The 27,810-nt window shown below is 43.9% G+C and overlaps 2 protein-coding genes across 3 annotated transcripts in view; one reads left to right on the top strand and one right to left on the bottom strand.

Moving 5' to 3' along the window:
- Positions 1 to 1,041: 1,041 nt before the first annotated feature.
- s1pr3b (sphingosine-1-phosphate receptor 3b) lies at positions 1,042 to 11,791 on the top strand. The gene is made up of 2 exons (XM_036936878.2): positions 1,042 to 3,351; positions 6,938 to 11,791. The coding sequence occupies exons 1-2, from the start codon at positions 2,705 to 2,707 to the stop codon at positions 7,299 to 7,301; spliced, it is 1,011 nt and encodes a 336-aa protein (XP_036792773.2). The 5' UTR covers positions 1,042 to 2,704; the 3' UTR covers positions 7,302 to 11,791.
- A 3,361-nt stretch (positions 11,792 to 15,152) lies between these two features.
- The window catches only part of shc3 (SHC (Src homology 2 domain containing) transforming protein 3), a 47,301-nt gene continuing 34,643 nt past the window's right edge, over positions 15,153 to 27,810 (bottom strand). For both annotated transcript variants that reach the window (XM_090191455.1, XM_036936877.2), the window contains exons 8-12: positions 24,166 to 24,307; positions 22,840 to 22,942; positions 18,393 to 18,590; positions 15,750 to 16,045; positions 15,153 to 15,364 (exon numbers count right to left, since the gene is read on the bottom strand). In XM_090191455.1, the coding sequence (XP_090047581.1) occupies positions 15,236 to 15,364; positions 15,750 to 16,045; positions 18,393 to 18,590; positions 22,840 to 22,942; positions 24,166 to 24,307 (868 nt within the window). In that variant the 3' untranslated portion in view covers positions 15,153 to 15,235. The remainder of the gene's footprint in view (positions 15,365 to 15,749; positions 16,046 to 18,392; positions 18,591 to 22,839; positions 22,943 to 24,165; positions 24,308 to 27,810) is intronic.

Here is a 27,810-nt window from a genome sequence, read left to right as displayed (position 1 = left end):
TTGTTACAGGTCTCATCCCGTGTATTGTTGTTACGGGTCTCATCCCGTGTATTGTTATTACGGGTCTCATCCCGTGTATTGTTATTACGGGTCTCATCCCGTGTGTCGTTATTACCGGTCTCATCCCGTGTATTGTTATTACGGGTCTCATCCCGTGTGTTGTTATTACGGGTCTCATCCCGTGTATTGTTATTACGGGTCTCATCCCGTGTGTCGTTATTACGGGTCTCATCCCGTGTATTGTTATTACGGGTCTCATCCCGTGTGTCGTTATTACGGGTCTCATCCAGTGTATTGTTGTTACGGGTCTCGTCCCGTGTATTGTTATTACGGGTCTCGTCCCGTGTATTGTTGTTACGGGTCTCCTCCCGTGTATTGTTGTTACGGGTCTCGTCCCGTGTATTGTTACTCACTTGTTATTACGGGTCTCGTCCCATGTATTGTTACTCACTTGTTATTACGGGTCTCGTCCCGTGTATTGTTACTCACTTGTTATTACGGGTCTCGTCCCGTGTATTGTTACTCACTTGTTATTACGGGTCTCCTCCCGTGTATTGTTACTCACTTGTTATTACGGGTCTCATCCCGTGTATTGTTGTTACGGGTCTCCTCCTGTGTATTGTTACTCACTTGTTATTACGGGTCTCATCCCGTGTATTGTTGTTACGGGTCTCCTCCCGTGTATTGTTACGCACTTGTTATTACGGGTCTCCTCCCGTGTATTGTTACTCACTTGTTATTACGGGTCTCATCCCGTGTATTGTTGTTACGGGTCTCCTCCCGTGTATTGTTACTCACTTGTTATTACGAGTCTCCTCCCGTGTATTGTTACTCACTTGTTATTACGGGTCTCGTCCCGTGTATTGTTGTTACGGGTCTCCTCCCGTGTATTGTTGTTACGGGTCTCGTCCCGTGTATTGTTGTTACGGGTCTCCTCCCGTGTATTGTTACTCACTTGTTATTACGGGTCTCGTCCCGTGTATTTATTAGAGGTTTTACTTCGCTCATCCCTGTTGTTGTATACGTGTTTGTTTTGGGCTTCCTCCCTGTGTCTTTCATGGCATGTTGTATTTTTGGGTGGAGTATTAAAACCACCAATGACCTATTCCTGCGCCTGTCTCCAATCCTTTATACAACGTGACCACTTACTACTTTAGAAACAATGGTTTGAGCTGTGTTTTGTTTATACCTGATGAAGATCTGTTTTGGATTTAAAGTTGTCAATAAAGCGGTGAATTGCGAGCTTTAACCGTGTGAGAGCTTTAACAGTGTAATCTTCATTATAACTAGGCAATAACTAGAACAAGCTTTAACCATGTGAGAGCTTTAACAGTGTAATCTTCATTATAACTAGGCAATAACTAGAACAAGCTTTAACCATGTGAGAGCTTTAACAGTGTAATCTTCATTATAACTAGGCAATAACTAGAACAAGCTTTAACCATGTGAGAGCTTTAACAGTGTAATCTTCATTATAACTAGGCAATAACTAGAACAAGCTTTAGCCATGTGAGAGCTTTAACAGTGTAATCTTCATTATAACTAGGCAATAACTAGAACAAGCTTTAACCATGTGAGAGCTTTAACAGTGTAATCTTCATTATAACTAGGCAATAACTAGAACAAATTCTTATTTACAAAGACGCCTAAATTGTATCATGGTATCTGTATCCTACCATGATCAAAATACTGGACTCAGTATTGATCCAAATTACTTTGAGTAATGCATGTCTTTAATAATGTCTGCAGTCTTCTTGTCAATACAGCCCTCCCAAGTTTTCCCGTCAGTCTCTCTCTGGAAGGGAGGGGTGTGCCTTCAGCCATTAGTCAGAAATGGGAGACAGAGGGATAGGCTACTTCATTACACATGTAGAGAAATGTGTAAAGAAAAATAGTGAAACTTCTGCAAGAAGAACTTGGGGGTGAAGGAATAACGTTGCAGACTCGTATTATTACTAAATGAAGAGGATTTATCATCACCACTTGAAGAAATGTACAACTATGAAATTATATAAAAGAAGCTTGGATGAAGTCGAGTAACTGTCGCGCGCCGCTGGAAAGGATCTCTGAAATCGGCTCTAGACTAGAGCATCTTACGGCGAGTCTTTACTATTTACATATATAGCTGTACGGGATTCTAATTCGTTTCAATAGTCTATATTAAAAACTATGATTAAACATATATTTTGTTGGCTGTAGTCGCCGGTATAAACTATAGATAATCTTAAAATCACATTGTATGTGTATCTTTATTTGAAATGTAACATAATTCTGTGATATTACATTAATTAGATTAATTGTATTTTTTCTGGTTGTAAGTTATTTTGTGGTTAAACACATTAAGAACAAAGGGTGTGCTTGTCGAGACCCTTTGAATTGACACTAAGATTTAAATTACAGTATACTTCAATCATAGACGAAATCAAATGTTTTTCTAGAGCAGCAACTCTGGATAATTAACGTCTCAATTCCGGATAGATGCTACCCAGATGCATTCATTAATTTTCGATCAAGAGAGAGGGATCAAAAAAAAACTAAAGTGTTAATAATCAACTTTAGAAAAAAATCTAGCTGGTCCATCACTTTCAACTCAGCTGTAAAAGGTGGGATATTCGGCGATCTCACTCTAAACAGGACTTTTAATACGCCTCTTTACTGATCTCTGCTGGACATTCGTGGAATAACATCTTGACAACCAGAGACGATGAACAAGCAGATATATATCCACTATAACTACACAGGGAAGCTGGAAAACCGTCAGAATGGAAAAATCACAGGTGGTGGCGTCACCTTGGATGCTAAAACCATCGTGTTCCTCATCATCTGTTGCTTCATAATCCTGGAGAACCTGATTGTTCTTGTAGCAATATGGAAAAACCATAAGTTCCACAACCGCATGTACTTCTTCATAGCCAACCTGGCGTTGTGTGACCTTCTGGCTGGGGTGGCTTATATCGTCAACCTCCTCATGTCAGGGGAGAAGACCCTTCACCTGTCCCCAGTGTTGTGGTTTGTAAGGGAAGGGAGCATGTTTGTAGCTCTGGGGGCTTCCACATTCAGTCTCCTGGCTATAGCTATAGAGAGACATCTGACCATGATTAAAATGAGGCCCTACGACGCCAATAAGAATTACAGGGTGTTCTTGCTCATAGGGACCTGCTGGCTCATAGCGATATCCCTGGGAGCATTGCCCATCCTGGGGTGGAACTGCTTGGACAACCTCCCTGACTGCTCCACAGTCCTACCGCTCTATACCAAGAAGTACGTGGCCTTCTGCATCATCATCTTCATGGCCTTGCTGCTGGCCATGTCCGTCCTGTACATACGCATCTACATGTTGGTGAGGACCAGGTATGCATTGATGCTATCTTATGGTGATCGATCGGGTCCGGTCCGGTCCTGCCTGCCTGCCTGCCTGCCTGTCTGCCTGTCTGTCTGTCTGCCTGCCTGTCTGCCTGCCTGCCTGTCTGTCTGTCTGTCTGTCTACAGTGGCCTGCGAAAGTACTCACCCCCCTGGTATTTTTCCTATTTTGTTGCCTTACAACCTGGAATTAAAATCGATTTTTTTGGGGGGGGGTGGGTTTGAATCATTTGATTTACACAACATGCCTACCACTTTGAAGTTGCAAAATCTTTTTTATTGTGAAACGTACAAGACATAAGACAATAAACAGAACTTGAGCATGCATAACTATTCACCTCCCAAAAGTCAATACTTTGTAGAGCCACCCTTTGCAGCAATTACAGCTGCAAGTCTCTTGGGGTAATAAGTCTCTATAAGCTTGGTAGATCTAGCCACTGGGATTTTGCTCATTCTTCAAGGCCAAACTGCTCCAGCTCCTTCAAGTTGGATGGGTTCCGCTGGTGTACAGCAATCTTTAAGTCATACCACAGATTCTCAATTGGATTGAGGTCTGGGCTTTGACTAGACCATTCCAAGACATGTAAATGTTTCCCCTTAAACCACTTGAGTGTTGCTTTAGCAGTATACTTAGGGTCATTGTCCCACTGGAAGGTGAACCTCCATCCCAGTCTCAAATATCTGGAAGACTGAAACAGGTTTCCCGCAAGAATTTCCCTGTATTTAGCGCCATCCATCATTCCTTCAATTCTGACCAGTTTACCAGTCCCTGCCAATGAGAAACATCCCCACAGCATGATGCTGTCACCACCATGCTTGGGATTTTGTTCTCTGGTGATGAGAGCGTTTTCCTTGATGGCCAAAAAGCTCAATTTTAGTCTCATCTGACCAGAGTACCTTCTTCTATATGTTTGGGGAGACTCCCACATGCCTTTTGGCGAACAACAAACATGTTTGCTCATTTTTTTTCTGGCCACTCTTCTGTAAAGCCCAGCTCTGTGGAGTGTACAGCTTAAAGTGGTCCTATGGACAGATACTCCAATCTCCGCTGTGGAGCTTTGCAGCTCCTTCAAGGTTATCTTTGGTCTCTTTGTTGCCTCTCTGATTAATGCCCTCCTTGCCTGGTCCGTGAGTTTTGTTGGGCGGCCCTCTCTTGGCAGGTTTATTGTGGTGCCATATTCTTTCCATTTTTTTTTATAATGGATTTAATGGCGCTCCGTGGGATGTTCAAAGTTTCAGATTTTTTTATAACCAAACCCGTTATCTGTACTTCTCCACAACTTTGTCCCTGACCTGTTTGGGGAACTCCTTGGTCTTCATGGTGCTGCTTGCTTGGTGGTGCCCCTTGCTTAGTGGTGTTACAAATTCAGAACAGGTGTATATATACTGAGATCATGTGACACTTAAATTGCACACAGGTGGACTTTATTTAAGTAATTATGTGACTTATGAAGGTAATTGGCTGCACCAGATCTTATTTAGGGGCTTCATAGCAAAGGGGGTGAATACATCTGTACACACCACTTTTCAGTTGTTTTTTTTCCCCAATTTTTTGAAACAAGTCATTTTTTTCATTTCACTTCACCAATTTGGACTATTTTGTGTATGTCCATTACATGAAATCCAAATAGAAATCTATTTAAATTACAGGTTGTATTGCAACAAAATAGGAAAAATGACAAGGGGATGAATACTTTTGCAAGGCACTATACATGTTGGTGAGGACCAGGTGTGTATTGATGCTATCTATATGTTGGTGAGGACCAGGTGAGTATTGATGCTATCTACATGTTGGTGAGGACCAGGTGTGTATTGATGCTATCTACATGTTGGTGAGGACCAGGTGTGTATTGATGCTATCTATATGTTGGTGAGGACCAGGTGTGTATTGATGCTCTCTATATGTTGGTGAGGACCAGGTGTGTATTGATGCTATCTATATGTTGGTGAGGACCAGGTGTGTATTGATGCTATCTATATGTTGGTGAGGACCAGGTGTGTATTGATGCTATCTATATGTTGGTGAGGACCAGGTGTGTATTGATGCTATCTATATGTTGGTGAGGACCAGGTGTGTATTGATGCTATCTATATGTTGGTGAGGACCAGGTGTGTATTGATGCTATCTATATGTTGGTGAGGACCAGGTGTGTATTGATGCTATCTATATGTTGGTGAGGACCAGGTGTGTATTGATGCTATCTATATGGTGGTGTGGACCAGGTGTGTATTGATGCTATCTACATGTTGGTGAGGACCAGGTGTGTATTGATGCTATCTATATGTTGGTGAGGACCAGGTGTGTATTGATGCTATCTATATGTTGGTGTGGACCAGGTGTGTATTGATGCTATCTACATGTTGGTGAGGACCAGGTGTGTATTGATGCTATCTACATGTTGGTGAGGACCAGGTGTGTATTGATGCTATCTATATGTTGGTGAGGACCAGGTGTGTATTGATGCTATCTATATGTTGGTGAGGACCAGGTGTGTATTGATGCTATCTATATGTTGGTGAGGACCGGGTGTGTAGCTCTCTATATGTTGGTGAGGACCAGGTGTGTATTGATGCTATCTATATGGTGGTGTGGACCAGGTGTGTATTGATGCTATCTACATGTTGGTGAGGACCAGGTGTGTATTGATGCTATCTATATGTTGGTGAGGACCAGGTGTGTATTGATGCTATCTATATGTTGGTGTGGACCAGGTGTGTATTGATGCTATCTACATGTTGGTGAGGACCAGGTGTGTATTGATGCTATCTATATGTTGGTGAGGACCAGGTGTGTATTGATGCTATCTACATGTTGGTGAGGACCAGGTGTGTATTGATGCTATCTATATGTTGGTGAGGACCAGGTGTGTATTGATGCTATCTACATGTTGGTGAGGACCAGGTGTGTATTGATGCTATCTATATGTTGGTGAGGACCAGGTGTGTATTGGTGCTCTCTATATGTTGGTGAGGACCAGGTGAGTATTGATGCTATCTACATGTTGGTGAGGACCAGGTGTGTATTGATGCTATCTATATGTTGGTGAGGACCAGGTGTGTATTGGTGCTCTCTATATGTTGGTGAGGACCAGGTGTGTATTGATGCTATCTACATGTTGGTGAGGACCAGGTGTGTATTGATGCTATCTATATGTTGGTGTGGACCAGGTGTGTATTGATGCTATCTATATGTTGGTGAGGACCAGGTGTGTATTGATGCTATCTACATGTTGGTGAGGACCAGGTGTGTATTGATGCTATCTATATGTTGGTGAGGACCAGGTGTGTATTGATGCTATCTACATGTTGGTGAGGACCAGGTGTGTATTGATGCTATCTATATGTTGGTGAGGACCAGGTGTGTATTGATGCTATCTACATGTTGGTGAGGACCAGGTGTGTATTGATGCTATCTATATGTTGGTGAGGACCAGGTGTGTATTGATGCTATCTATATGTTGGTGAGGACCAGGTGTGTATTGATGCTCTCTATATATTTTTGTATTCTGTTTTGGATGAATGGGTGGCCGGTGTCTATGTGGTTTTATTTATCACTCTGTCGTTCTATCTATCCAGCAGTCGGAAGGTGACCAAACATTCCAACTCAGAGCACTCCATGACCCTCCTCCGTACTGTCATCATCGTGGTCGGCGTCTTCATTGCATGCTGGATGCCCGTCTTCGTCCTCCTCCTCATCGATGTGGCCTGCGAGCACCGCTGCTGTCCCATTCTCTACAAGGCCGACTACTTCATAGCCCTGGCCGTGCTCAACTCTGCCATGAACCCTGTTATCTACACCTTGGCCAGCAGGGAGATGAGGAGAGCCTTCTTTAGCTTGGTCTGTGGCTGTCTGATGAAGGGGAATGTCTCCAGCAGTGGTGAGCCCAATAAGCCCAATAACCTGGAGCACAGCAGGAGCACAGCAGGAGCACAGCCATAATAATCCTAACAACCACAGCAGGAGCACAGCAGGAGCACAGCAGGAGCACAGCCATAATAATCCTAACAACCACAGCAGGAGCGCAGCAGGAGCACAGCAGGAGCACAGCCCATAATAATCCTAACAACCACAGCAGGAGCACAGCAGGAGCACAGCAGGAGCACAGCCATAATAATCCTAACAACCACAGCAGGAGCGCAGCAGGAGCACAGCAGGAGCACAGCCCATAATAATCCTAACAACCACAGCAGGAGCGCAGCAGGAGCACAGCAGGAGCACAGCAGGAGCACAGCCCATAATAATCCTAACAACCACAGCAGGAGCGCAGCAGGAGCACAGCAGGAGCACAGCCCATAATAATCCTAACAACCACAGCGGGAGCACAGCAGGAGCACAGCCCATAATAATCCTAACAACCACAGCAGGGCAGATGAGCAGCAGAAGGACATGGACAGTAGTCTGAATATTATAGTGGCACAGACCTTGATAAAGAGTCCAACATCATTGTGCGCCAATGTGGCCAATGGGTTAAGGTTTTCTGCTGGGCCCTGAACCTCCATATCTGAATCCTTCTGAGTGAACACAAGAGACTATGAAGTGTGGCAACGCGAGACATTGTAGCCCTATGCTGTGCATAGGATGGAGAGACATTGAAGGCCTATAATGTAACTATACTGAAAAAATATATAAACGCAACATGTATAGTGTTGGCCCCATGTTTCATGAGCTGAAATAAGAGGCCCAAAATTTTCCATGTGCACAAAAAGCTTATTTCTCTTAAATTTTGCACACCAATGTGTTTACATCCCTGTTAGTGAACATTTATCCTTTGCCAAGATAATCCATCCACCTAACAGGTGTGGCATATCAAGAAGCTGATTAAACAGCATGATCATTACACAGGTGCACCTTGTGCTGGGGACACTAAAAGGCCACTCTAAAATGTGCAGTTTTGTCACACAACACAATGCCACAGATGTCTCAACTTTTGAGGGTAGTGTGCAATTGGCATGCTGACTGCAGGAATGTCCACCAGAGTTGTTACCAGACAGTTTAATGTTAATTTCTCTACCATAAGCCGCCTCCAACGTCATCATAGAGAATATGGCAGTATGTATGATGCGTTTCTATTTTTGTTCAGTATATTTAGCCAAATTACTTCATAACCACAAACAAGCACTTGGCTCTCCCTCTCTGTGAGGGTAGAGGGTCCAGAAACTGTCCAGACCAGATACAGACTGTGCCATCGAGATATAGGGCTAGATTAAATTTGGCACCTTTTAAAGGTAAAGTTTTCTGCAGTCACAGAGACTGCATCGTAGACTGCCACTATACTGTAGGCCCTGTAAAGCACGCATGGTGGGCTGGGATGGTAAACAGATGGCTATTTTACATTAATTGTAAATGTAACTCTTGAAAAAAGCTATTTATTATTTTTTAGTTTGTCCTACTTTGACATATGTGTACAGCTTTTCTAAATACTGTTACTCTACATTATAAACTGTGTGGTTCGAGCTCTGAATGCTGATTGGTCCGACAGCCGTGGTATATCAGACCGTATACCACGGGTATGACAAAACATTTATTTTTACTGCTCTAATTAAGTTGGTAACCAGTTTATAATAGCAATAAGGCACCTTGGGGGTTTGTGGTATATGGTCACTATACCACGGCTAAGGGCTGTATCCAGGCACTCGTCGTGCCTAAGAACAGCCCTTAGCTGTGGTATATTGACCATATACCACACCCCCTCGGGCCTTATTGCTTAATTATACAATGGTAGCATGCTATTTGTTTTATTGTGTAAAACGATTGTATTTAACCAGATGATTTGCTCAACATTATGCTACTACCTGTACTGTAGCATCATTTAACTGTTAATATGTCTATGAGCTCATGGAAGCTTCCTTGTAGCAGTGCTAAACCCGGTTGAAGTGAAGCTTCCCTGTAGCAGTGCTAAACCAGGTTGAAGTGAAGCTTCCTTGTAGCAGTGCTAAACCCGGTTGAAGTGAAGCTTCCCTGTAGCAGTGCTAAACCAGGTTGAAGTGAAGCTTCCCTGTAGCAGTGCTAAACCCGGTTGAAGTGAAGCTTCCCTGTAGCAGTGCTAAACCCGGTTGAAGTGAAGCTTCCCTGTAGCAGTGCTAAACCAGGTTGAAGTGAAGCTTCCTTGTAGCAGTGCTAAACCCGGTTGAAGTGAAGCTTCCCTGTAGCAGTGCTAAACCAGGTTGAAGTGAAGCTTCCTTGTAGCAGTGCTAAACCCGGTTGAAGTGAAGCTTCCCTGTAGCAGTGCTAAACCCGGTTGAAGTGAAGCTTCCTTGTAGCAGTGCTAAACCAGGTTGAAGTGAAGCTTCCCTGTAGCAGTGCTAAACCCGGTTGAAGTGAAGCTTCCTTGTAGCAGTGCTAAACCCGGTTGAAGTGAAGCTTCCTTGTAGCAGTGCTAAACCCGGTTGAAGTGTTGACTGGAGGTTGCAGGGCACCACCCTCTGCTGCTATGTACTAAAGCAGTGGTCAAAAAGGGAAAGGAAACCGCTCAGATTTTTTATTTACATGACTTAAAAAATGTAAGCCTATGCAACATCAACCAATTAAAAACAGTACTGTAGTAATGAGGTTTGTGCAGTAAGCTATAGGCCCAATACACTATCACTGTATATTGGCTAGGCTTGAATTGCCCTGCCAATGTTGTTTTTCAACAGGAGACTCTAAAATGATATTTCAACATTTTAGGTATATGATCAGACTGGTAATAGCTCATTTGATGTGTTACTTGAGAGGCACAGCTGAGTGACAATAATTATATATACTTTTTTTACTGTACTGATGTCCTGCATCTGATGGTCAGTCTGAGGGGAGGGAGGGAGCAGCCGTGAGGCTGGCTCTCACCTAACACACCATCCCTCTGCTAAGATAAGGGGACGTAGACATAGACATTTCTGCCTCATGCACCAGTTCATGTTGTTACTCCCATGACCAGAGAAAGTGAAATATTCCTTGATATTGAAAAAGACACAAGCTGCTAAAAATAACAACTCAAGCTTATTAAAACCCTTTGCTACTCATTCATTACAGCTGCAGTGCTGGTTGTAGGGTGAGTGGAAGTAGTACTATACATTACAGCTGCAGTGCTGGTTGTAGGGTGAGTGGAAGTAGTACTATACATTACAGCTGCAGTGCTGGTTGTAGGGTGAGTGGAAGTAGTACTATACATTACAGCTGCAGTGCTGGTTGTAGGGTGAGTGGAAGTAGTACTATACATTACAGCTGCAGTGCTGGTTGTAGGGTGAGTGGAAGTAGTACTATACATTACAGCTGCAGTGCTGGTTGTAGGGTGAGTGGAAGTAGTACTATACATTACAGCTGCAGTGCTGGTTGTAGGGTGAGTGGAAGTAGTACTATACATTACAGCTGCAGTGCTGGTTGTAGGGTGAGTGGAAGTAGTACTATACATTACAGCTGCAGTGCTGGTTGTAGGGTGAGTGGAAGTAGTACTATACATTACAGCTGCAGTGCTGGTTGTAGGGTGAGTGGAAGTAGTACTATACATTACAGCTGCAGTGCTGGTTGTAGGGTGAGTGGAAGTAGTACTATACATTACAGCTGCAGTGCTGGTTGTAGGGTGAGTGGAAGTAGTACTATACATTACAGCTGCAGTGCTGGTTGTAGCGCTGAGTGGAAGTAGTACTATACATTACAGCTGCAGTGCTGGTTGTAGCGCTGAGTGAAGTAGTACTATACATTACAGCTGCAGTGCTGGTTGTAGGGTGTGTGGAAGTAGTACTATACATTACAGCTGCAGTGCTGGTTGTAGGGTGAGTGGAAGTAGGGAGAAAGCGCATTTTATGCTTTATAAAAGTGTTGAACAAAGTGTTGCCGTTGCTGAATAACGACTTCAACATGAACTTAGTTAGTAAAAACAGCAGCTCTTTGCTGTGTTCAGCGAGTCTCTCGAGTCATGGTTTTAAGTGTTTTGAAATCTCACAGTATCAACTTAGCGCGTTCGAGGCTTCTTTTTACAGCCTATGGCTCGAGGAAACTGCAGACACGGTAAGCTGAGCTATCTGATTGGCCAGCGGTAGGCCTATAGGGGCACTTGATTTGGTCTCTGGGCCTGCTGGGTACGTGGAGTTCCACCTTCAGACACATGAAACGGTTCAAGATTGAAACACTTTTCCTTTCCGGCGCTAGGGCTGCGGAATCATGTGCACCTACCACCAACAGCGCTAAACAAACAAATGAAATAAGGATGAAGACTTTATCATTGTTTTTAACAGAAATGTTTGGTGATCGACTATGAATGCCTTGGAGATCGACCACTGAACTAAAGAGACTTTCAGTTCATCTCTTCAGCTGACAAATATAAACATAAACTTCTCAAATAAGACAAATACAGTACATTTTACACATTAAGTGGTTCAGTTGGAATGCAATTAATCGGAATGTATGTATGTAGAAAACAGCATTTGATATAAAACAATCAATTGATGTTATCACTGATGTTATCACTAATGTTATCCCTGATGTTATCCCTGATGTTATCCCTGATGTTATCACTACATACGTTTGCTGTGCATTGAGGCACATATACAGCTGCTTAAAGGGAGTCAGTGGAACTGCATGGAGAAGAGTATGACTGTTCATCAAACAAAACAAAAGGACATTCACGGTTTTATTGCCAACAGTCATACAGAATGATGAGAACTCATACAACCAAAGACTAAATCTGTAAACATTGTTTGGACTCATTTCTTTGTTTTTATTTATTTTTTTACTTGTTCCAAAATGTGTTTTTGTGGTCCTTCTGACAAAAAGACTCATCATATTCAGAATTTGGAAACTAGAGAGAGAGAGAGAGAGAGAGAGAGAGAAAAAAAAAAACGTTGAATCTCAAGCAGCAACACTCAAGCAGTACTGCGAAACACAACTCTTAGAATGCGTCCCAAATGGCACCCTATTCTCTATAGTGCACTACTTTTAACCAGGGCCCCCTGGTCAAAAGTAGTGCTTTATATAAGGATTAGGGTGCCAATGGGACGCACGCTAATGAACGGCAGGGCATGCCCATGAAGAAGTTCCAGCTATTGCACTTTGAAGAAGAAAAACACCATTGGTACAAAGAAAAGGCACATTTTCATCAACAGAAATCTGAAAAAGCCATGTTCTAGTGTGACTCCCTACTGTATACATGGGGATGTTGAGTTGACTCACAGTTCTTTGTTGAGCTAACGTAACATTATTTATGCCAAGCTAAGTACTGTAATGGTGTAAGATCGTTTGATTATTTGTTTAAACGTTTGAATAGCATGCGTGGACCTCCAGGATTTGTCCCTAGGAGTTCTGGGGAATCTATTCTTCAGTTATGGTCCTTTCCAAAAAAGTCACTGTACAGATCTGCCAAACCAAATGTATTACCATTCTCTTTTGTCTGTTCATAAACTGCCACAAAAGCAGTGGGCTGTCAGGAAATGTAAACAATCTAGACTAAAATGACATGAAGCTGCTTCAGGCTAGACAGCAACTGTATCATATCTTGATGGGGAGGTTATCATATCATAACATTGCCTTGATCCCCTTTAAAAATCAGAGTAAGACTTATTTAAAAGACAGTTCTTGGAGTAGATTCACGTACACTTCCTCTTGCTGCAAAATACAGGTATCCTACAGTATCGTAAATAACTGTCTTCTTGTCAAACAAATGAACTGGAAACACAGGTTCTGTTTTGGTTCAATCCTAAATACACATCGTTATCTAACAGTGAAATGCATCAGTGTCCCGTTTGTGTCACAGGTTTTTGTTAATGGTCATAATATTTAGTTTCTGTACTTATGCATGAACGTGAGGCTAAAACATATTTTCAGCTTCTCCTCCAAATGGCTGTTTTACCTATGCAATTACTGTAAAAAAAATTAAAAAAGTTCTAAATATGAATTTGTAAATGATTTAATGTATAGATTTCAAGTGGTTGAATTTAAATACAACTCCAATATTCATTATTTTAATTTTATTACAATGTTATTTCAATAGTTATAACAAATATGTAACATATGCTATATAACATGATAAATATAATTGAACTATTCCTAGTTATGTAAATTCAGTCTAAATGCATAGGTAAAAGGCCAATTTAAATGTTCCGTCAGTCAGTTCTTCTGACCATTCTGTGATGTCAATAGACCTATCGAAATCCATACATTGAGAAATGAGAATTAATTTATAGTCAATATTGTTACACAAGAGAAAGTGATGTCATATCCTTATTATCTAATTAAGAGTGCGCTAGGTGAAATCGAGAGGATTTTTCTAAACCTCCCCGTCGAAATAGTGATTTAGGTTAAAACACGTTGGTGAGTTGTTCTCAATACAATTAACACAGATAATCTTTTAAACTTCTGATTGTGCTATACATTTGTGATAATAATTTTGTCAAATAATACACTTTTAAAAATCCACTATAGAGCCATAAACGCTAGAAATGATGTGAAGAATATTCATTTGCATGATCGAAGCTCCAAACTAGTTGACTTACTACACACCCAGTTTAAAGAAGGATCCAGAAACCAATTATGAAATAATATTTTGAAAAGCAATAAATAGTTTTTTTTCTTCTTTTTTTCTTTTTTTTACAGTGTTAGCATTACACAAGTAACTCCCAAGGGGGTTCAAGGTCTATGAACAATGTCCACAGGAACAGTTAGATTTGTCAAGTCATGCGACTGCAGTGACACAAGAAGAGTACTTCATTATTAAAAAAAAAAAATGTCAGTGGGTCAATCTCAATAGTGATAACTTGATTCCTCATGCCCCTCCCTCCTTGTTTCCTTCTCAAAGCACATTGGAGCAGAAGATGTGAGGGTCCTCCCCTCGGATCTATATAGCCTCATGAAACCAGACTGACCGCTGAGCTCACATTTCGTGAAGTGAAACAGAATGTGACATTGTCACATTTTTACATTGACATTTGAGTCATTTAGCAGACGGTCTTATCCAGAGAGACTTACAGTTAGATCAGTCTGGTTTCATAAGGCTAATGGAAGGTTTTGGGGGCAAGGAGAGAGGATGCAAGGAATCAAGGGAGTACAACTGAGATTCACCCTGTATCTTTAAAGCCATGTTGACAGCACTATGAGGGGCCAAAGGTTGCGACCCCTGACCCCAACACACTGTGACTACTGTAAAGCAAAACACATTCACGTCTTTAGTTCTTATAAAGCAGATTCATTTTTAGCCTGGTCACAGACCCGTGTGTGCTGTCTTACCAACTCCTATGGGCTATGGTCATTGTCCCACCCTCAGGTGTTGGCAAGACATCACAAACAGGTCTGGGACCAGGATAGATGAATTAGTAACCCCAAGGGAAGATGTCGTCGCGCTATAGCTGCGATAAAGGACAAATAATCCTAAAATAGTTTCAATATAAACAACAGCATTTTCAAATAGTTGTTCTCCTCTATGTAAATCCTACTTACCAATGACTGTGTAAATCTGGTTGTGCTTGATAGACAAAACTCAAATTCAGGGTTTTATTCGAAAATACTATTTTCTTTCCCCTCTGATGTCGATTTGCGCTTCGTCATCTAAACTACTAACAGTTGTTTTTCTTTGTCTTTAAAACACCAAATCAACATATATGTCCCAAATGCACCTATATGTCTTCTCAAAAATATAGCATTTCAATCATCACCAGAAAATAATAACAGTTCTATAAATATTTTTTATATCAGCAAACCTTCTTCTTTCTCATCCTCCTTTTTTTGTGGCCCGGGAGTTTGCTCAGCCACAGACCACTTCCAAGACACTGTCATCATCGTTAAGTCACCTTTTTTTTCAACAATAATATATTCTCTATTTTCATCTTCAAGTTTCAGGTTTTCAGGAGGGATTGGAGGTTTAAGTTTCAGAACTCCATCTCCCAGCAGGTTTAGTGAGTGGATCGTCACTATTTCCTGTTGCCCACAGGCTGCTTCAGACAAAGTTCACTTCCTGCTGACACTATGGGCAAGCTGTTGTCACGGTGATGGCCTATCAGGTGACTGATGCTGTCAAATATGTGATCTTTTGTCCGCACCTTTTCAAAAGATACAAAGATGTAAAAAAAAAAAAAAAAGTTTAAAAGTGAGTGACATGGGAGATATTAATATTATTATTACAGGTAAACATATCTCTCTCTCTCTCTCTCTCTCTCTCTCTCTCTCTCTCTCTCTCTCTCTCTCTCTCTCTCTCTCTCTCTCTCTCTCTCTCTCTCTCTCTCTCTCTCTCTCTCTCACACACCCACTGGGCACACACTAGTTGAATCAACGTTGTTTCCACGTCATTTCAACAAAATTACATTGAGCCAATGAGGAATAGACCTCTGTGCCCAGTGGATATTCACTCAATCACTCACCCTTTCTCTTATTCGCCTTTTCACACTAGTGTAACTCTCTCCCCCCTGCTTCTCCCTCCCTGCTCACCGTGCCCTCAGGATTCACCAGCAGTAGGTGTTTGGCCAGTCCATTGTGCATGCCCGTCAAAACGTACGACCCAGGGTTGGTGGTGCTCTTCCTAACCAGGAAGTCTCCGTCATCAACCAGTAGTTTCTCTGCGTCTCGTCGGCTCATCTCGCCGTGGTACCAGGCCTGGCCTTCCAGCTCCTCCTGGGCCTTGAAGGCAGCAGAGCGCACCAACAAGGGGCTGGAGTTATCCACAGATCCAGCCTTGTGAAGGGCAGGGACCGCTGACTGGGTCAGGATGGCATCCTCAAAAGGCTCTGTGGTGGTGGGATAAAGAATATATGTAAGCAGGGAACACAATATGGTGAAAATAGGCCTATGCAGGTACAAAGGGGAGGATGGACAATGTAAGTTGTGTAATGTATGTTACACCATTGCATCGTTGAATACTAGTTTCTGATTGGCTTGAAAAGCATTCTATAGCATGCATTATTTAAGTGAAGAAGAAGCCGGTGTTTGGTGGATATATTGGCATGGGTGTTCTTAGGCCCGAGAAGAAGTTCAAGTAACAGACACATCTCAACATCAACTGTTCAGAGGAGTCTGCGTGAATCAGGCCTTCGTGGTCGAATTGCTGCAAAGAAATAGCTCCTAAAGGACACCAACGCGTCGTGGAACCCACCTTCCACATCGTTTCTACATTTTGTTTTAGAACGCATAGCCCCTGGTTGATTATAACTTCCATAATGGATGGTGAGATGTGTTACTATGCTATATGTCTGTGTAGTCATACATTAATACTTCCCTAGTTTTATTCCTGGAAATAATTACACTATGTGTAGGCACTCGGTAGTAATTGAAATATTATTCAGTATATTGTTCACATACTGTAAAGGAGGAGGAAGAACCTGGATGAAGGAACCTATTATAACCAAGATGTCACCTCATTCCCCGCCTCCATTAATACACACATGGTTCTTCATTAACCTCTACACTATATTCATAAGGAGCAACGTGGCATACATGTCATTTGTTTGACAGATATATCACCTATATCTGAATAACATGCAGTTTACATGTTACCCTCAAGTTGTGGGGAGGTGGTGGGAAGCCACGACAATCATAGTGTCTACAGCACAGGAGGCTGCTGAGGGGAGGACGGCTCATAATTACGACAAGAACAGAGTTAATGGAATGGCATCAAATACATGGAAACCATGGGAACCATGTGTTTGTTAACACTCCACTTATTCCGTCCCAGCCTGTACCACGAGCCCATCCTCCCAAATTAAGGTTCCGCCAGCCTCCTGTGGTCTACAGTGATATCTCCCTTTTGTTTTGGACCTGACACAATGTAATTATGGCACAAAGCAACCCCCTGGAAACAATCGCCAGATCACCTCTATAATTATAATCATGTCTTGTGGTTGGACTAGTGTTATTACTGTTAACAATTGGCGATTAGTGGTAAGGTTATTCTTATACAGGTTCAATAGGAATTATACTAGTGTTATTACTGTTAACAATTAGCGATTAGTGGTAAGGTTATTCTTATACAAGTTCAATAGGAATTATACTAGTGTTATTACTGTTAACAATTAGCGATTAGTGGTAAGGTTATTCTTATACAGGTTCAATAGGAATTATACTAGTGTTATTACTGTTAACAATTAGCGATTAGTGGTAAGGTTATTCTTATACAGGTTCAATAGGAATTATACTAGTGTTATTACTGTTAACAATTAGCGATTAGTGGTAAGGTTATTCTTATACAGGTTCAATAGGAATTATACTAGTGTTATTACTGTTAACAATTAGCGATTAGTGGTAAGGTTATTCTTATACAAGTTCAATAGGAATTATACTAGTGTTGTTAGCATAAACATTTTAGCAGTAAGGTTGAAGTATGTTCAGCCGGTCCTAAATCACTCCCTATCCATCCCCCTTGTTCCCTTACACCTCTATGTTAATATGTCTAAGGATAAGTATAAGCAGAGTAGTGGTAAAGCTACAGATCTGTAAACATTGAAGGGCTAGGGCCAAGGGGAGGGGTAGAAATCGTAATAGGACCGGATCATTGGATAGGATTATGCTAGTGTTATTAGCATGAACATTTTAGCAGTGAGGTTCTTCTTTTTATAAGTATGTTCAGCCGGTCCTAAATCACTCCCTATCCATGCCCCTTGTTCCCTTACACCTCTATGTTAATATGTCTAAGGATAAGTATAAGCAGAGTAGTGGTAAAGCTACAGATCTGTAAACATTGAAGGGCTAGGGCCAAGGGGAGGGGTAGAAATCGTAATAGGACCGGATCATTGGATAGGATTATGCTAGTGTTTACAGCAATTAGCGTTAGGCAGTTAGTTTCTTCTTCTTGTCGATGTTGAATGGGAATATTCTAGTGTGATTAGCGATCCGCGGTTAGTTCCTTCTTCTCATAGATGTTGAATAGGAATATGCTATTAGTTATTAGCATTAGCCATGTCAGCGTTGGGTTAGTTCTTCTTACTCATGTCAGACAGGTCTTTCCTGGGACTGTATTTTGCTACGCCTGCTGCCCCCTCTGCCATGCTGTACAATAATGTGAACATTGCTTACAGGCAAACATATCTATTTCTCTCTCGTTACTGTTAGCAATAAGCAGTTAGAGGTAGATATTCTTACTCATGTCGAACAGGTCTTTCCTTGGACTATCTTTGGCTGCTGTGCCCGCTGCCCCTTCTGCTGCCATGCTGTCCTGTTCAGCCTGCAGGACTGCCAGCACCTGGGCGTCGATCTGCTGGGTGTTCACGTACGTAGGCACATCCCCCGTTTTTGGTACTGTACTCTTCCCCTCGGGCAGACTGTAGATGTCACATGATCCTAGACATCAAAGCAAAAGTTAAAAGCAAGAAAGACTCATTTATATTTTCTGTCATCTGAAAATAAAATAGACAATAAAGAGTCTCTCTCTCTTCTTACCTGGGGGGGGGGTTATGAGTTAATAGAAACGAGGGATGCATATCTTTCACTTTCAAGACGCGATTAGATACGTATCTATGGGCTCTGACACAATACAGGAACGATACGTATCTACTAGATACATGGGCTCAAATACAATACAGGAATGATACGTATCTATGGGCTCTGACAAAATACAGGAATGATACGTATCTGAACTCATCAAAAAAAAGAAACGTCCCTTTTTCTGGACCCTGTCTTTTAAAAATCCAAATAACTTCACAGATCTTCATTGTAAAGGGTTTAAACACTGTTTCCCCATGCTTGTTCAATGAACCATAAAGAATGAATTAACATGCACCTGTGGAACGGTCGTTAAGACACTAACAGCTTACAGACGGTAGGAAATTAAGGTCACAGTTATGAAACTTAGGACACTAAAGAGGCCTTTCTACTGACTCTGAAAAACACCAAATGAAAGATGCCCAGGGTCCTGCTCATCTGCGTGAACGTGCCTTAGGCATGCTGCAAGGAGGCATGAGGACTGCAGATGTGGCCAGGGCAATAAATTGCAATGTCCGTAATGTGAGACGCCTAAGACAGAGCTACAGGGAGACAGGACGACAGCTGATCGTCCTTGCAGTGGCAGACCACATGTAACAACACCTGCACAGGATCGGTACATCCGAACATCACACCTGCGAGACAGGTACAGGATGGCAACAACAACTGCCCGGGTTACACCAGGAACGCACAGTCCCTCAATCATGCTCAGACTGTCCGCAATAGACTGAACTGAAGGCTTGTAGGCCTGTTGTAAGGCAGGTCCTCACCAGACATCACCGGCAACAACGTCGCCTATGGGCACAAACCCACCATCGCTGAACCAGACAGGACTGGCAGACAGGACTAGTCTTCACTGACGAGTCTCGGTTTTGTCTCACATGGGGTGATGGTCAGATTTGTGTTTATCATTGAAGGAATGAGCCTTACACCGAGGCCTGTACTCTGGAGTGGGATCGATTTGGAGGTTGAGGGTCTGTCATGGTCTGGGGCGGTGTGTCACAGCATCATCGGACTGAGCTTGTTGTCATTGCAGGCAATCTCAACGCTGTGCGTTACAGGGAAGACATCCTCCTCCCCCATGTGGTACCCATCCTGCAGGCTCATCCTGACATGACCTTCCAGCATGACAATGCCACCAGCCATACTAGTCGTTTTGTGCGTGATTTCCTGCAAGACAGGAATGTCAGTGTTCTGCCATGGCCAGCGAAGAGCCTGGATCTCAATCCCATTGAGCACATTTGGGACCTGTTGGATCGGAGGGTGAGGGCTAGGGCCATTCCCCCCAGAAATATCCGGGAACTTGCAGGTGCCTTGGTGGAAGAGTGGGGTAATATATCACAGCAAGAACTGGCAAATCTGGTGCAGTCCATGAGGAGGAGATGCACTGTAGTACTTAATGCAGCTGGTGGCCACACCAGATACTGACTGTTCCTTTTGATTTTGACCACCCTTTGTTCAGGGAAACATGATTCCCTTTCTGTTCATCACATGTCTCACGTCCTGACCATAGAGAGCCCTCTGGGTTCTCTATGGTGTTTTAGGTCAGGGCGTGACTCGGGGTGGTGTTCTAGTCGTTATATTTCTATGTTGGTGTTTTAGTATGGTTCCCAATTAGAGGCAGCTGATTATCGTTGTCTCTAATTGGGGATCATACTTAAGTTTTCCATTGTTCCATTGTTTTGTGGGATATTGTTTGTGTTAGTGTTTTGTGCACTACGGCTTTCACGTTCGTGTTGTTTATTGTTTTTGATAGTTTCACTGTGTAATAAAGTATATGGAACTCATTCTGTGCCTTGGTCCGTTCCCATCGACGATTGTGACAACATGTCTGTGGAACTTGTTCAGTTTATGTCTCAGTTGTTAAATCTTGTTATGTTCATACAAATATTTACACGTTAAGTTTGCTGAAAATAAACGCAGGTGACAGTGAGAGGACGCTTCTTTTAGATGTTTAGATGCATGGGATCCGATACGATACATGAACGACACGTTTTAGTTTGAAACGATTTGGTGCCGATTCTATTTGTTTAGAGTAACGAAGCGATTTGGTTCGATGCGATACGATGCAATGCACACATTTATTGAATAAACACATTCATTTTCCATTCTAAATGAAAATCTGCTGCTGATGGAGCTCATGAGCTGGGCCTCTGAGCTGGGCCTCTCTGAGCTGGGCCTCTCTGAGCTGGGCCTCTGAGCTGGGCCTCTCTGAGCTGGGTCTCTCTGAGCTGGGCCTCTCTGAGCGGGGCCTCTGAGCTGGGCCTCTCTGAGCTGTGCCTCTCTGAGCTGGGCCTCTCTGAGCGGGGCCTCTCTGAGCTGGGCCTCTCTGAGCTGGATCTGTCTGAGCTGGGCCTCTCTGAGCTGGAGCTGTCTGAGCTGGATCTGTCTGAGCTGGGCCTCTCTGAGCTGGGCCTCTCTGAGCTGGGCCTCTCTGAGCTGGGCCTCTGAGCTGGGCCTCTCTGAGCTGGGCCTCTCTGAGCGGGGCCTCTCTGAGCTGGGCCTCTCTGAGCTGGGCCTCTGGGAGCTGGGCCTCTCTGAGCTGGGCCTCTCTGAGCTGGGCCTCTCTGAGCGGGGCCTCTGAGCTGGGCCTCTCTGAGCTGGGCCTCTCTGAGCTGGGCCTCTCTGAGCGGGGCCTCTCTGAGCTGGGCCTCTCTGAGCTGGGCCTCTGAGCTGGGCCTCTCTGAGCTGGGCCTCTGGGAGCTGGGCCTCTCTGAGCTGGGCCTCTGAGCTGGGCCTCTCTGAGCTGGGCCTCTGGGAGCGGGGCCTCTCTGAGCTGGGCCTCTCTGAGCTGGGCCTCTGGGAGCTGGGCCTCTCTGAGCTGGGCCTCTCTGAGCTGGGCCTCTCTGAGCGGGGCCTCTGAGCTGGGCCTCTCTGAGCTGGGCCTCTCTGAGCTGGGCCTCTCTGAGCGGGGCCTCTCTGAGCTGGGCCTCTCTGAGCGGGGCCTCTCTGAGCTGGGCCTCTGAGCTGGGCCTCTCTGAGCTGGGCCTCTGGGAGCTGGGCCTCTCTGAGCTGGGCCTCTCTGAGCGGGATCTGTCTGAGCTGGGCCTCTCTGAGCTGGATCTGTCTGAGCTGGATCTGTCTGAGCTGGGCCTCTCTGAGCGGGGTCTCTCTGAGCTGGATCTGTCTGAGCTGGGCCTCTGAGCTGGGCCTCTGAGCTGGGCCTCTCTGAGCTGGGCCTCTCTGAGCTGGGCCTCTCTGAGCTGGGCCTCTGAGCTGGGCCTCTGAGCTGGGCCTGTCTGAGCTGGATCTGTCTGAGCTGGGCCTCTCTGAGCTGGGCCTCTCTGAGCTGGGCCTCTCTGAGCTGGGCCTCTGAGCTGGGCCTCTGAGCTGGGCCTCTGAGCTGGGCCTCTCTGAGCTGTGCCTCTCTGAGCTGGATCTGTCTGAGCTAACGTGTGTGTGTGTGTGTGTGTGTGTGTGTGTGTGTGTGTGTGTGTGTGTGTGTGTGTGTGTGTGTGTGTGTGTGTGTGTGTGTGTGTGTCAACGTTTCCCTTAGCCGGTAATAGCCGGCTTTTGACCAATAAAAAAAATAGAAAAGCTGATAAATAAAATTGCAGCAGGCCAATTGTCCGGGAAAGAAGAAAAAACACCATTGTGAAGTAACGCTTTTTAGCCTCTTCATTGATGGAAATACATACGTACAGCATACAGATACAGTCTTTGAGCGTAAAATCTGCAAAGGCACACACCACTTTGCAATGAGCTGGAGGCAGTATTAATTTTGAAAACAGATACTTAACGGTTTGAAACCTGAAAGTTTTAATTACATATTGTGAGGCATGTCTTACCTTGCTTCAAAGTAGCCTAGCCAAAATCTGACCGTACCTTGGCAATGTTCCTCAGGTGGTAAAAAGCTATTTTGGTCCTAAGATTATGTTTCGTTCAATTTGACTGGGACCGATACGTAATGGTCAATCGTAATGGTGAGCGAGAGAGACGGTGAGACGGAGAGAGAGCAAGAGACAGAGAACGACAGACAGAGAGAGAAAGCTAGAGACAAACAGAAAAAAAAGAGAGAGATTGTGACACGTCCAGAAAGATATCCAAAGAGAGAGAGCGAGAGAGAGAGAGAGAGAGAGAGACCAGAGACAGATAGATCCTCTTTTACCCTGTTGGACGAGTATCCCAGTAGGCCTCCTGTCCGCCCCCCAGATCTCGCCACAGTGTCTACCCTGGTAGTAAGTCTGGTCCACCCCAGCCCCTGGGGCCTGCTGCTCGAGGGACAGACACAGGAAAAACAACAGAATGAGTCAGAGAAAAATAAAGATAAAAAAACAGCAACTCTTCTGCAAGGTCTGTATTCCTTCCTTCCTCTGTCAGCAGGATCCATCTCATTCATGATTGGGAAGCAAATCAAATCCCAGAGGCTAACAGGATGTATTTCTAGACTGTGGTGACGTATGTAGGCCCTGGGTGCCTTAGGAAGAGGTAGCATGGATGAGGTAGGAAAGATAAGGTAGGATGGATGAGGTTGGTGTGGCTGAGGTATAATGGATGAGGTAGGTGTGGATGAGGTAGGATGGATGAGGTAGGTGAGGATGAGGTAGATGTCGATGAGGTAGGATGGATAAGGTAGATGTGGATGAGGTAGGTGTGGATGAGGTTGATGTAGATGAGGTAGGATGGATGAGGTAGACTCTAGATGAGGTAAGATGGATGAGGTTGGTGTGGATGAGGTAGGATGGATTAGGTTGGTGAGGATGAGGTAGGTGTGGATGAGGTTGGATGGATGAGGTAGGTGTGGATGATGTAGGTGTGGATGAGGTTGGATTAGATGAAGTTGGATGGATGAGGTAGGTGTGGATGAGGTTGGATGGATGAGGTAGGTGTGGATGAAGAAGGATGGATGAGGTAGGTGTGGATGAGGTTGGATGGATGAGGTAGGTGTGGATGAGGAAGGATGGATGAGGTTGGTGTAGATGGGGTAAGTGTGGAATGGACATCCTGGGAATTATATTTCTAACTGGTGATGACGTACCTACACATCATGTTGCTTTGTGGTACTGTGTGGCTCAGTTAGTGCAATGCCAGCGAAGCCAAGATAGTGGGTTCATGTCCCGCAGAGATCACATAAAACATGTATGTAGTCACTGTTCAAAACTGTGTTGAACTCTTTGCAGAATTTTATATATATATATATATATATTTATTTAACTCGGCAAGTCAGTTCAGAACAAATTCTTATTTATAATGATGGCCTACCCCGGGCCTATCCTGGGACAATTGTGCAGCGCCCTATGGGACTCCCAATCACGGCTGGATGTGATACAGCCTGGATTCAAACCAGGGACTGTAGTGACACCTCTTGCACTAAGACGCAGTGCCTTAGACCGCTGTGCCACTCGGGAGCCCTAAAGTGTAGTACTCTGTACTGGCTGTTGCTGCTGCATATGGTGAGATGTGGGGTGAGATGTGCGAGGGAACTGTCCTGTACCTCAGCCTGGATGCTCTGGCCTAGCCGGGTGTCTATGAATCCTCCAGGTGGTGGCATCTTCCCGGGGATATTGTTGTAGTACGGATGTTCGGCAGGCTCCTCCTCCTCCTCCTCTGTCCAGACTGACTCCATATTCAGAACCCTGTCATCACACAGAGGGTCGATCAGCTGTGAACTTCTGCTCACTAGAAAGCAGGATTAATATGTGCATCGTGAAGCTACAGCATATGTCTAGCAGGGTGGATGGGAAGGATGTACCAACATATGTCTAGCAGGGTGGATGGGAAGGATGTACCAACATATGTCTAGCAGGGTGGATGGGAAGGATGTACCAACATATGTCTAGCAGGGTGGATGGGAAGGATGTACCAACATATGTCTAGCAGGGTGGATGGGATGGATGTACCAACATATGTCTAGCAGGGTGGATGGGAAGGATGTACAATATATGTCTAGCAGGGTGGATGGGAAGGATGTACCAACATATGTCTAGCAGGGTGGATGGGAAGAATGTACAATATATGTCTAGCAGGGTGGATGGGAAGGATGTACCAACATATGTCTAGCAGGGTGGATGGGAAGGATGTACCAACATATGTCTAGCAGGGTGGATGGGAAGGATGTACAATATATGTCTAGCAGGGTGGATGGGAAGGATGTACCAACATATGTCTAGCAGGGTGGATGGGAAGGACGTACAATATATGTCTAGCAGGGTGGATGGGAAGGATGTACCAACATATGTCTAGCAGGGTGGATGGGAAGGATGTACCAACATATGTCTAGCAGGGTGGATGGGATGGATGTACCAACATATGTCTAGCAGGGTGGATGGGAAGGATGTACCAACTTATGTCTAACAGGGTGGATGGGAAGGACGTACAATATATGTCTAGCAGGGTGGATGGGAAGGACGTACAATATATGTCTAGCAGGGTGGATGGGAAGGATGTACAATATATGTCTAGCAGGGTGGATGGGAAGGACGTACAACATACAGTTGAAGTCAGGAGTTTACATATACCTTAGCCAAATACATTTAAACTCAGTATTTCACAAATCCTGACATTTAATCCTAGTAAACATTCCCTGTCTTAGGTCAGTTAGGATCACCACTTTATTTTAAGAATGTGAAATGTCAGAATAACAGTAGAGAGAATTATTTATTTCAACTTTTATTTCTTTCATCACATTCTCAGTGGGTCAGAAGTTTACAAACACTCAATTAGTATTTGGTAGCATTGCCTTTAAATTGCTTAACTTGGGTCAAACGTTACGGGTAGCCTTTCACAAGCGTCCCACAATAAGTTGGGTGAATTTTGGCCCATTCCTCCTGGCAAGAGCTGGTGTAACTGAGTCAGGTTTGTAGGCCTCCTTGCTCGCACACGCTTTTCCAGTTCTGCCCACAAATGTTCTATAGGATTGAGGTCAGGGGTTTGTGATGGCCATTCCAATGCCTTGACTTTGTTGTCCTTAAGCCATTTTACCGCAACTTTTGAAGTACGCTTGGGGTCATTGTCATTTTGGAAGACCCATTTGCGACCAAGCTTTAACTTCCTGACTGATGTCTTGAGATGTTGCTTCAATATATCCACATAATTTTCCTGCTCATGATGCCATCAATTTTGTGAAGTGCACCAGTCCCTCCTGCAGCAAAGCACTCCCACATGATGATGCTGCCACCCCCGAGCTTCTCGGTTGGGATGGTGTTCTTCGGCTTGCAAGTGTCATGACGTTGGCCTCTTTGGGTATAGCAAGCCCCATCTCCCTCTCCCTGCCCCCCCTTTCCTCCTTCAACTAGGTTGCTGTGGTCAGAGAGACGTCGTAAATTCCTGAGGATCTCCTCATGGACACACAGTATATAGAGAGGGTACATTTTCATAGAGAACAAAGGAAATCCTTCCACCTCACAGAACTTGAGGTACGAACAAATTTCATGTTCCAAAGAAAGTATGAAAAATCGGTGAAGAATCCAGCTACAAACTGGTCCATTTGTCACAACTTGGGGAAGCTCATGGGATACGGTGTGGCCACATTACCTTAACGCTGTTTATATAATAGCCTCAGATATGAGGTTTACATCTAATTGTTGTATAAGATGAATGAGTGAGGATGATACTGTTTGTATAATTGTGTAATATGATTTTGGACTGTTTAATGAAGAAAAATACAATTCCCTTTTGATTTGAACTAAATCAGAGGACTGCCCCTGAGCCCAGTTAGGGTCAGACATCCTGGGACCGCCCCTGAGCCCAGTTAGGGTCAGACATCCTGGGACCGCCCCTGAGCCCAGTTAGGGTCAGACATCCTGGGACCGCCCCTGAGCCCAGTTAGGGTCAGACATCCTGGGACCGCCCCTGAGCCCAGTTAGGGTCAGACATCCTGGGACCGCCCCTGAGCCCAGTTAGGGTCAGACATCCTGGGACAGCCCCTGAGCCCAGTTAGGGTCAGACATCCTGGGACCGCCCCTGAGCCCAGTTAGGGTCAGACATCCTGGGACAGCCCCTGAGCCCAGTTAGGGTCAGGCCTCCTGGGACAGACCTTTTTCGGCCCTTCCGAATAAAACTCCCACTCGGGTTTTCGATCAGCAGACCGAGCTTACCTCAATTACGAGATGGCTAAAGGTTGCAGACCTGGTTTTTCTCCATTAGGAGGACAAAGGTTGTAGACCATTGCTGAATCTTTTAACCAAACCACGTGGTTAAACTCTTAGACTATCGATACCGACAGAATAAGAACAAGTCTTTGATATTAATTACTAGTCTGCAGCTAGGAATTTGGTATCATTGAACACGAAGAACGACAACCGCCGAAACACCATTCTATAACGATGAATGTCACTCTGAACTATCCATTCTAAATACGACAGAGAGAGAGAGAGCAGACAAACTCTCCAACAGAAATGAACTTTTCAACAGAGATCCCGACGACACACTGAGCGTAAATATATATATTGATCGCAATTGTTCCCGAATGAGTGAGCGTTCATGTGTAAAGGATTAGCATTTCAATTGTTATAATTATCATTCTGTAGTGACTTCTTAGTCGACCCCCAGTTCCCCTTTTGTCTAACAAGCCGCCATGCCGGTTTAGCCCTCTAGGGCACATTCTCCTATCATTTCATGTACCCACATTTACCTTGTTTGTTTGTTTGTTTATGCATTTCTGTGAATTACTTAGTTAGTAATAAATAAATGATTTAAGACAATTGATGTATGGATGACTTATAGTGAAGACTGGGTTCGTGCAGATAACCAACAATTTACGATGTTTGGAATGAGACTAACGTGAGGTAAAGTAAATAATTCAAAAATTTGAATACTAATATATCAGATAAAATATCAGAAAAGTTATTTTAGGAAATGTTAACTTTGTAATCTGAATATTTTTCCTTGGTGCCCCGACTTCCTAGTAATTACGGTTACATGATTAATCAGTCTAATCGCGTAATAACTAATTACAGAGAATCTTTGATAAAAACTATCAGTCTTCAGTTAATGATAGTAAGGACTCGACACAAGCCCCCCCCTTTTTCCTCCAGACATAACGATGGTCATTATGGCCAAACAGTTCTATTTTTGTTTCATCAGACTAGAGGACATTTCTCTTTTTTATGGCGGTTTTGGAGCAGTGGCTTCTTCCTTG

The sequence above is a fragment of the Oncorhynchus mykiss genome, chromosome 12, assembly GCF_057628025.1.
Source record: "Oncorhynchus mykiss isolate SJ-2025 chromosome 12, ASM5762802v1, whole genome shotgun sequence".
Taxonomy (NCBI): domain Eukaryota; kingdom Metazoa; phylum Chordata; class Actinopteri; order Salmoniformes; family Salmonidae; genus Oncorhynchus; species Oncorhynchus mykiss.
Note: the sequence above shows the minus strand (reverse complement) of the source record. Positions and strands in the feature narration are given on the sequence as shown.

Coding starts and splice junctions, on each gene's coding strand:
- s1pr3b (XM_036936878.2), top strand. CDS start 2,705: ATGAACAAGCAGATATATATCCACTATAACTACACAGGGAAGCTGGAA. Junction 3,352..6,937: donor TACATGTTGGTGAGGACCAG/GTATGCATTGAT, acceptor CTATCTATCCAG/CAGTCGGAAGGTGACCAAAC.